Consider the following 10377-nt stretch of genomic DNA (forward strand, 5'->3'; position numbering starts at 1 on the left):
GTTGCTAAGCCATTCAACGAAGTGCATTTGTCTGAATCACTTAAAACAGTTTAATAAATTTGACCAAACCTGAAGTGAAATATGTGTTGCTTTTCTGGAGTACTATTACGTCAGAGCTCTTGTGATAAATTACATTTTTTTATTTTTTTATTTTACCCAATACCTGTGTTAACTAACTTAATGCAGCAATGTTGAGCTTTTAAGAAAATACTAGACACGGCAGAGACAATAGCAGAAACTTTATGTTGGAGTAAAGAACATTTTTAATCGATTTGAGAAACAAATTTATTTAGCAGCATCACTGGATGAGCTTGAGGTATTTCTAAATTCTTCTGCCACACCAAAAGTCATTAATCCAGACATCGGACCTGCACCAGCGCAATGATCTCCAGCACCGACAAATACTGTTCTGCTGTCAGTCCCAGCACGAGACCACATGGCTCCCTCTGTTGACGAAGGCACACTTAATGGTGCAATTTTGGCTGCAGGAAAAGAAAGAAAAGATATTTTAGGCGACCTTTAACCTACTACATTCATATATCCAGGGGATTTTGTAAGTCTTCAGGTCACGGTGCGACACAAATAGAATCACAGAATAAAGTCAGCGAGTCAGTTGGACAAATAAAGCGGAACAATAGCATATTCATCAAGTGCACTTATAAAATGTATCTTACTTTATCCAGATATACATTTAATCTCTAAAACATGAGAATACATTCTAGATCACTGATGTAAGGAGGAGTCTGACCATGAATAGATCTGAAAGTAAGAACCAGAATTTTTTTTAAATGGTCCTGAAAGAAACTGTTAGCCAGTGAAGAGTTTTAAGGATCAGGGAAATGTGAGTTCTTCTACTAGAGCACAGAACTTTCGCTGCAGGGTTCTGTATTAACTGCAGGCGAGACAGATCCTTCTTGTTTAGACACAAAAATAAACTGTTACAAATTACAATAGTCGAGAAGACACAAGCGCATGGATTACAAGCTCCAGATCGTCAAGGGATTTTTTTCAGTTGAAGGAAAAAGTTTCTGGTCAGCTTTTTTCAGTGTTGTACTAGAGACATGTCTTTGTCAAATGCAACACCCAGGTTTCTCAGGCTCAGTGGATTACGGGTCTCTGATTCCAAAAATGACAATCTCATTTTGAAGTTGTATTGTATACATTTAAAAACAGTTGTTTTGATTAAACAATGAAAATTGAATGAACTAGACATTTATTCGATGCTTTTTTTTCATCTTGAGCCTCCTTAAAACATATTATTGTACGAACACTTGTCGAGGAGTGGCAGCAGACATCATGTAGAAGTCGAAATAAGACTACTTAACAGGTACAATTACTCACCAGTACAGGTAAATGTATAACGTTATTGCCTAAAAGGCATTACAATTACATCTTTGAAATGATAGAAAAGACAGAGAGCAAATCTATCTTTTTTAGTGACATACGCTTAAGGCATATCTGTTTTATGGATCCATCTTCTGTGTTGCTGTGTGTGGAAAAATATTTTTTTTAATAAAGTTCATCCATCTATAAACTATCCAACTATCTGATAAAGGATCGCTTTAGTTCATCTTTAGGTTTCTTCTTGCCAAAAATTATAATCAATTAAAGAAAAAAACAAACATGTTAAAAGTGGACTTTGTTCCTAGAATTATTATACACACTTTTCCCTGATGTTACAACAATCCTGCCTTGATGGGGAAAAACAATTTGAAATAATTCATTCGAGTACCAGAGGTGTGAGATAATAAATGTTCATTGTGTCAAGATAATTCAAATGGAGTTTGAAAAACAAATCCCAAGCCTTCAGTAATTTAAACAACCACTCAACTCACCTTTTGGGTACTCATTTTCTTCTCTGCACCCCCAGCCAGCCCCGCGTTCTTACTCTCCTTCCAGGGGTAGAAGTTGGGGCGAGGAGAGGATGAAGCCAACATGGAGGAGGAAGGTGGCCGTTGAGTGGGAGGTTTATGGGAGGGGGAATGCTCCTCCACGCCGGCCCCTTTGCGCTTTTTTACCAAACCCTGATGCTCCGAGGTCCTTCCAGTGCACTGTCCGTGTACCCCAGAATCCCCCCCCACCACCCCTCGACTGTGGGAGTTGTTCGTGGAGGAGTCCTGGGAAGAAGAATGAGTTCGTTTGTAGGTCCAGAGTCCCTTAGCAGCGGGTGAGTGGGGTTCTGAGGGAGCCGGCTGGGGACGGGGTTTGCCGCTGGGGGAATGTGTGCCATTGGTCTGTCCGTGTGGGAGGAGAGAATGGATGGGGGAGGACGACTGGACGGAGTGGGGACGACCTCGGTCTTGAAGGAGAATGCAGTTCCTCTCCGGGCCGGAATGTTCGGCTTCCTGCGATGGAGCTTTGCGTTTACGGAAAGCGGCGGCGCCGACGGCCTCCTCCCGCCTTCCCGGCTGCTTCTTGTGTCGCGGACCCCCCGGGCAGTTGACATCGGGCTTGCCTTGTGAATTTTGATGTATTGCTCCTAAAGACGCGCCGCTCCCCCAAAAGTTCTCAGATTGGTTGGCCGTCATGGGTCTGCCGGGTCCACGGCTTGACGGAGAACCGTCCTGTGAGCTTTTTAGAGAGGAGCCCGATAGACTTCCTGTATGGACTTTGGAGTACAAAGGGGTCATGGCAGCCATCGAGGAAGAGGATAAGGGAGTCCTGACTGGAGGATGGGACTTGAGATCTGTTGCCTGAGGTATTTTCCTGAAGGGTAGAAAAGGAAAAAAAAAACATTAAGATTACAGAGCCTTAATGTGAAGTGACAGTCACTAAAGATGTTATGGCAATATTTAAAAAAAAAGGAGAAGATTAGTTGTTTTTTTGTATCATATTGGTATTCCTGCACCTTGATGACAACCCCAAGAGTATACGAAGGAGCTTTTGAAACAAGATCTGGGTCTTACTTCCAGAGGTGGGAGCTGATGTGTTGCTCCAACATGCTGCTGAGAGCCGACCTCAGGTGGTGCAGCCTTCTGTCGAACGTGTAGATGCCCTGCCCTAGTGTGTGACTGCCAAACGAACACACCTGAGGAAGATACAAAGAGGAGGAACATGACTCATCTTACATTGCTGTGAACATGACACCACAGACACGGTCTACTTCGTTGTGCATCTAAATGAACCATCCTTTAGGACTATCCAAATGAGAGTACAGAGTAAACTAAAAAACGGGTGTAAGAAAATATCCATACATTTAAATATAACCAACAATCTACTCACTTCAAGTGGTCTTGGATGTGTTGAAGTAGAAAAGAACTCGGCGTGCTCCTCCGGCGCTTCTGTGCCACTTTCGTCGCTGGAAATGTGTCCGAGGACGATCGGCGAGGAGGCCCTGGTTTGTCTATCGTCCTGCTGGATCTGCGGTGGCTTCTCCTCCTCTTCCTCTGCTGGACGTTCTGATGTTCCTGAAGAACGACTTCAGAAGGACACTTCACAGTTACCTTCTCTATTCACATCAACACCACAAAGAGTTTATTCCAAAACTATTAAAAGGAAAAAGTACTTTACAGCACCAATATATTTCTACTCCTTATTGGACCCTGCTTTAGTTCTATAATACAAGACAACTAAACAACAAAGACAGTTTACAAAAGTATTTCAAAGTCAATTCTATACAAAAAGGATGTTGATACGAGGTAAGAGCCGAACGGATATACATGAGGTTACAGTATACACTCGACACGTGCAGTTATACGCGTGTACATGAACTAGAAGCTCACCAGAAAGCCGGAAGGCTGGCCAAAGGTTTCCTGCATAGCGGCGCCTCAGCCTCTCTGTGAGCCTCTGGACAAGGGAATTGTCCAGGACCAGAAGCGTAGACGGACTGGGCCCCTTTCTCCCGAACCTTTGTCTTGAGTTCGACCACCAGTTGGTCAAAATTCTTGCTGCGGCCGACCACCTTCCGCCGCTGGTGGATAGAGTGAATCTGTACGTGCATGAACATCCACAATCAGTTCTAGTTATTCATTCATTCGCTCAATTACTTTTGCCAATTAATTTATCTACATTTAGTTTAAAGTTCTCTTTGTACTTGTTGTATGTGAAATTGTTGAATCACGAAAAGAGTCAATAAGAATTGGAATAATGCCCAAACACAGTTTGCATCAAGCCTTTTCTAAGCTCAATGTGCATTCATATGAGCATTCTTTGACTTACATTGCACGTGAGGAGGCGAGTGCAGACCTTCTTCTTCTCTGGGTCAAGAACTCCACAGTGTTTATCCAAGTCACATTCCCTTTCTGAGAACAAACATGAACTTCATTACTCACAGTCTGTGTACTTGCATTTTAAATGCCAAAAAGATCCATTTTCCATTGGTTGAATAGTTCATATTTTAAAATGAACTCCCATTCACCCTCAGACTCCATTGAGATTGGATCGATCAATACATACAGAGATTAACCAGTTCTTACTAGAACTACAATGTTAAAAACCCCATGAACTAAGCATGATAGGACCCATTTGAAATACCATCTATTTCTTAAAAACAGGTTAAAATAGTTACTTTCTCAGGTAAGAAACCAGATTAGAGTGACAGCATATGCCCTCTCACTCACTTGGTGCCACTTTGTTGGAGTGTCGTGGGATACGCTGACTGCAAACAGGCGACGTCAGGGGCGAGTCCTTCCTCTGCGAGGGGGAATGCTCCGTCAGCGACGGCCTTCCAGGTGGGGTGCCTTCATGAGGCCACGGGGGATCTCTGAGCGACGGGGGTGGAGAGCTAATGGGAGGCTCCTGAGGTGGTGGTTGTTTGAAGACCAGCGACTCCGTGTGGCTGCTGTGAGAACTCTTGTCCAAAGGCGAGTGTCTAGGGAGAGATTTAGGTAGTGGAGAATTCAAAGTTAAAATGTATCTTTCAGAAATGACATTTAGAGAGACGTTCATTTAAAGTAGAGTAGGGTGCGGAAGTATATCGGTGTATATAAAAAGAATATTGAATGGTTAAATATAACATTTAAATGTTGATCTTTGACATTTTTCTAAAATAGTTAACAATATTTTTTTTAATGATTTAATTCAATAATTTCTCTATTGAAATGTTGAATTTGTTTTTATTGAAAAATAAAACATGTATATTAAAAGGTTGAATTTGTTTTGTTCTTTTTTTATAATTGAATAAGAAAATAATAAATCCAATAACTCAAAATACATATATACATACTTCTTTTTTTTAAACTCAAAGCCTCTTAATTTTAATAAAATAATGTTGGTATAATAGTGTCACCAGTCAATACAAAAATACTACTGAGCTAGCTCCTGGATTAAACTTTCACTAAATGATGCAACATACATAAGATCTTGACGACGTAAGCTCTGGTACATCAATTCATCATGGAGAATTTCAAAGCAACAACATTGTTAAGTGGCGCCATTATCTTTATATTGAATTTATAAGCCTATGAACTTAAAAATGTTGAATTTTGAAAATATCATTTGAATCATTACAATCAACTGCTATGTTCTTCCATAGAGGGTTTTTTACGAAAGCGCGAAATATGAATAACATGGTTCAAGTTTATGTGATTTCTAATCCTAGCTAAACAAAAAAAAAAAAAAAAATCAGCCGAGAAAAAATCTTCAGAGAAAGAACCATTTTCAAAAAAAGCAATGGAGCACTTCAAGAAACCCTACACATCCTCCCTTTCCCCATCACTCCTCTTCATATAATCCATATCAACAAACAAACTTCACTGGCTGTCCCCCAGTTTCTCCTTCTTCTTTTTACCTTAGCTCGAAGACACCTAGTTACTACTGGTCAGGTAACCCAACACTACCAAAGCCAGGTTATGGTTAAGGACCATTATTTCTATCGAAATTTCCAACATTATTAATTCCAAAATTCAGTTTTATTGTTCAAATCTCACCTTATTCCATCCTTGGGGTTCTTGGCGTGCCTGTTCTGAGGTGGAGTGGTGGGAGAAGACGGGGCCAACCACGGGGTCCGAACGCCTTGTCCCCGACCTTCCCATGCGGGTGCAGAGGCAGTGTTGGAGGGAGAATGATTGTGATGAGACCGAGGCTGAGGTTGGGCGGCCTGGGCGGGAGAGCGGATGCGTGGGTAAAGCTTGGCCAAAGGGCCATGTCTGCGCTCACAGTGCTTTTCAAACGCCTGTGGCTTTACAACTTGGCCACAATGGCAACACACAACAAGGTAGAAGTCATCGTGACCAGGATAGAGGCCGAAAATGGACATATCTGTGAAGGAAGCAGAGAGGAAGTGAGCATCAGCTTCAGTTAGATGGTCCTTAAAACTTGATCAACAGTTACGCTTGCATGCAGTTTCTCATGCACATCTGACTGCATACATTTTGTTGGTACAAACATTCCAAGATATTACACCAATTTTCCATTCATATTTATAAACGTAACTTTTAAATATTTCCTGATAATCCTCACATTTCCAGTACAAAACATACCATCTTTGCTGAGCGACATAGCCTCTGCCGTCTTTTTGCCATTCTTGCTACAGTCATCGATATCTGGACCTGAAACACAACATTATTCATTGATTGATACTTTATTGGCAGATGGAGAGAAACTCCTTGTATGTCTCTGGACCTTAAGATACATTTGGAAAAACATTGCATACCTCCATCATCACATTTAATACATGTAACCTAATGTCAGAGTCCAGAGTGCTTCACTTTACCTACATTTTGGATTGAGCTGCAAGTTAATTTTTAATAATGCTTGTTGCACAGAGGAGTGTATGTTAAGTTTAAAGATTTATAGAATCAGTGCAATACCATTTATAATATTCTAAATGGCATCACAAACTCAAATGACACTATCTTTTATCTTTCCAAAGTTGCATTTTTTCATAGAACTCCTGTTCGCCGTTAATAATAATAATAATAATAATGAATAGGAATTTTATGTAAGAGTGCCTCTCACAAGGAAGATTTACACATAATAAAATTAGACCAGGGCTGTTTATCAGGGGCCACAGTATATACTGGCTGGTTTGGGGGGGGGGGGGGGGGGGCATCAAGCCAAAGGAGGGGAGCAAATATATATAAAATAAACTTCACTAACATATTTATAATGCAATCATTAAAAATAAAAAAAGACTAAATATGATCTTTATGTACTCCAATTATGAAGGGCAAGAGATATTCAACAAAAGGACAAACTAAAAAGGGGAACACAGTCCTAAAGAAAGAAATAACAGTTCACCCAAAATTCAAATTTCACTTATTTTCTTAGGTCGCAATAGGGGGTCACTTTTCTCCGTCCAAAAAGACACACCAAGAAACATTCAAATACCTCCATACTTCTACATATATAGGTTGTTTGTAGCAGACGCTTGTTCGTATGGACATGGATTCCTGCCCGTAAATAGAAAAAAATACATTGATTAAAAAGAGTAGAAAATTATTGAAATTCAAATTGTGGGTGAACAATCCGTTTAAGGAAGTTGTATTCAGAGTTACAACTATAATAAATACATGACATAAAACACTAGTCCTAGTTGATGAATAATATTGCAATTTTTGGACCAAGTAAACGCACATCTTAGGCAAGTAAAATGTCCATTGGAATCCCTATAATAAGATTAGTTATACATTTATCTGCAAGTATGCCAAATATATTTTTTAATTTATCAATTCACATCTTAAGAAATTTTTATTTGTTCAGGCTTTTCCTTGATTTTCTGGAACTCCTGTTGTGTTTTATCTTGCCCTTGAAAGTATATACTTTATTGAATATTGTTTTGATTGTTCAAGCGCTTTGTGACCCTGGTCTGGAAAAGCGCTATACAAATAAAAAATAAAATAAAAAAAATCTTTTTTTTTTGGACCTGCCGTTTGCCTGGTCAAGCCTCGTTTCCCCATCATTTGATTTTAATCAATTAAAGTGTGCAATAGGTTTCCATTTCTTTTATATCTAAACAATGTATGGTGTCTTCTTTTTTTTTTAAACCCTGGCTATGAATTTGCTTTATCCATTAATATTTTGAGAAAAAGAAAATTCCAATTGATTCATTAATTGATAATAAAAAAAATACATCATTATTAAATATTACAACCTCTATTTATTTATCTTCCCAGTGCTGCCAACCTTTTTTTTTGGATACATTTTAAGGAGGTTATGAGATATAGATAGATATATATTCTGACTTTTAAAACCTCACAACCTCCTTAACATTTACCTGATGTAAAAAAAAAAAGAGGTATATAGTTTCATATAATATAGTATACAGCGTGACAGCAGGACAACAAATGTCTCTCCTCTCAGACTCAACTACTGGTGGTTGTTGGCATTTTTGAGGTACGAGTTGTAACCCCAAAATCTGACGTCACCGAGGGCCGAGCTCTTAATACATCATAAGTTCCAGCATGTAGAGAAGTGCGGCAGATAGAAGGGGGTCTGTCACGGTGGAGCAGCATCACCCTCAGTACCAGGAGGATGGAAGGATGGACTTCCATTGCTAGCTAAACTAGGTTAGCTTGTGAGGTAAAGAAGTTGCTGCTCAGACCATCCACACTATTAGCCTCCTTCCGCGCTCCTGCCACAACCTCTCGTCTCCTGCCCTCCCGTGGGTGTCAAACAAGCACCGAATAATAATAATAACACAAGTAAAAATGTAGGTATCGAGGGGTTTCATTTGAATGACATTAAGGGGAAATAAATAGGTGAACGAGGAGGAGCAACTCCTGAACCTCCCAGCACTAGGACCCGGCAGGGTCTTTGTTTGGATGCCACGGTTAGCCGAGTCTGGCGTTTTTACGGAAATAAAGCCGAGTGTTGGACTAAAACGCTTCCATGGCGGCGGGTGGACATGGAGGCGGTTGTCCTTACCGTCCGTTGCGGTTACATCGGCCCACTCGACCCAGGCGGTCCAGCTTTGACCCACAAACTCGTCGAGGCTAGGTACCCGCCGATCCAGTGCAGCCATTACTTTCACTGCGCGTTCACGCACCGCCATCATCACCGCGCGGCAAGTCGCTTACGTCGTCTCCCGCGTTCACGGCAGATTTGGAGGCCGTTACGTGCGCGCACCCCCGAACCACAGAGTGCGCTCGAGATCCTAGAAATAAGCAGGGGCTGCGCCGATCTGCACGCAATGCATTGTGGTTAGCCGGGCTGTTTGCAACTATTATTATTATTTTTTTTATTATTGTCATTATTATTATTATTATTATTATTATTATTATTATTGTTATTATTATTATTATTATTATTATTATTATTATTATTATTATTATTAATATAGACATTTATTATTAATATATATATATATATATTAGTATTATTATTATTATTAGTAGTAGTAGTAGTAGTAGTAGTGGTAGTAGTAGTAGTAGTTGTAGTATTAGTATTATTAATATATATTTATTTATATATATATATAATTATTGTTATTATTATTATTGTTATTATTATTATTATCATTGTTATTATTATTAGTAGTAGTGGTAGTAGTGGTAGTAGTAGTAGTAGTGGTAGTAAGTAAGTAAGTAAGTAATTTTTATTTATATAGTGCTTTTCCAGACCAGGGTCACAAAGCGATTAAACAATCAAAACAATATTCAATAAAGTATATACTTTAAAGATAAAGATAAAACTGATAACACAACAGGAGTTCCAGAAAATCAAGGAAAAGCCTGAACAAATAAAAACGTCTTAAGATGTGCAATCATTGTTATTATTATAGTAGTAGTAGTTTATTTTTCAATTAAGAGTAAAAAGATGAATTTGTTCTACGTCTTTATTAGGGATCTGAAAATAAAAAGGTAAAATATGAAACAAGTCAAATTTAGACTTGACCACTCTTGCACTTGTGAACAAAACATGTACAGAGGATGCGAATAACCATGAAATCTTACTATGTGTTCTCTCAAATGTTGATGCATTTCGGAAAAAAAGGTTAAAAGTCATGTCCACCATAGTGCTGCAGAAACACTACAACGAAAAAAATAAATGAGCATCATTCTCACATTCCTCACAAAACACAGAATTCCTCACATTTGTAACAATCCCAATAGGTTGAAAAATAAATTTATTTGAAGGATAAATAACACTTTAAATATTCGAATACACCTCTTCCTCTTTTCGAGTTATGGATTACTTTTTTCCTGACCTTTATGCAGTTACGGAAAGACATCAGAGGGTGCGAGATCACACTAAACATTTATTTTTTTTAATTACTCCCTCATCTTGTACAGTTGGTGTTTGACCCGAGTCAGAGCATGATATAATAAAGCTGCACAATCAATTCTGCGCAAGTGAGTCAGATACTCTGTTACGTCACTACAGTAAGTAAGTAAGTAAGTAATATTTATTTATATAGCGCTTTTCGAGACCAGGGTCACAAAGCGCTTTAACAATCAAAACAATACTCAAAACAGTACATACTTCAAAGTGAATGGT

General features: G+C 39.1%; 1 protein-coding gene across 1 annotated transcript; it reads right to left on the minus strand.

Annotated features, from left to right (window-relative positions):
* Positions 1 to 254: 254 nt before the first annotated feature.
* On the minus strand, positions 255 to 8964 carry atxn7l2a (ataxin 7 like 2a). Its single transcript, XM_087800459.1, has 10 exons — positions 8806 to 8964; positions 6420 to 6488; positions 5868 to 6198; positions 4560 to 4810; positions 4159 to 4241; positions 3723 to 3928; positions 3223 to 3418; positions 2907 to 3028; positions 1836 to 2706; positions 255 to 482 (listed from the first exon to the last, which is right to left on the minus strand). Exons 1-10 carry the CDS (start codon positions 8933 to 8935, stop codon positions 465 to 467), a joined length of 2277 nt encoding a protein of 758 aa, XP_087656585.1. The 5' UTR covers positions 8936 to 8964; the 3' UTR covers positions 255 to 464.
* Between the last annotated feature and the right edge of the window lie 1413 nt (positions 8965 to 10377).

This window comes from Callionymus lyra, chromosome 10 (genome assembly GCF_982586985.1).
Source record: "Callionymus lyra chromosome 10, fCalLyr1.hap1.1, whole genome shotgun sequence".
NCBI classification, from domain to species: domain Eukaryota; kingdom Metazoa; phylum Chordata; class Actinopteri; order Syngnathiformes; family Callionymidae; genus Callionymus; species Callionymus lyra.

Excerpts from the sequence above, each read along its gene's own strand:
- atxn7l2a (XM_087800459.1), bottom strand. The coding sequence starts at position 8,935 with ATGATGGCGGTGCGTGAACGCGCAGTGAAAGTAATGGCTGCACTGGAT. Across the intron at positions 6,489-8,805 it reads CGATGTAACCGCAACGGACG|GTCCAGATATCGATGACTGT; the intron begins GTAAGGACAACC and ends GTTGTGTTTCAG. Across the intron at positions 3,419-3,722 it reads GCCAGCCTTCCGGCTTTCTG|TCGTTCTTCAGGAACATCAG; the intron begins GTGAGCTTCTAG and ends GTCCTTCTGAAG.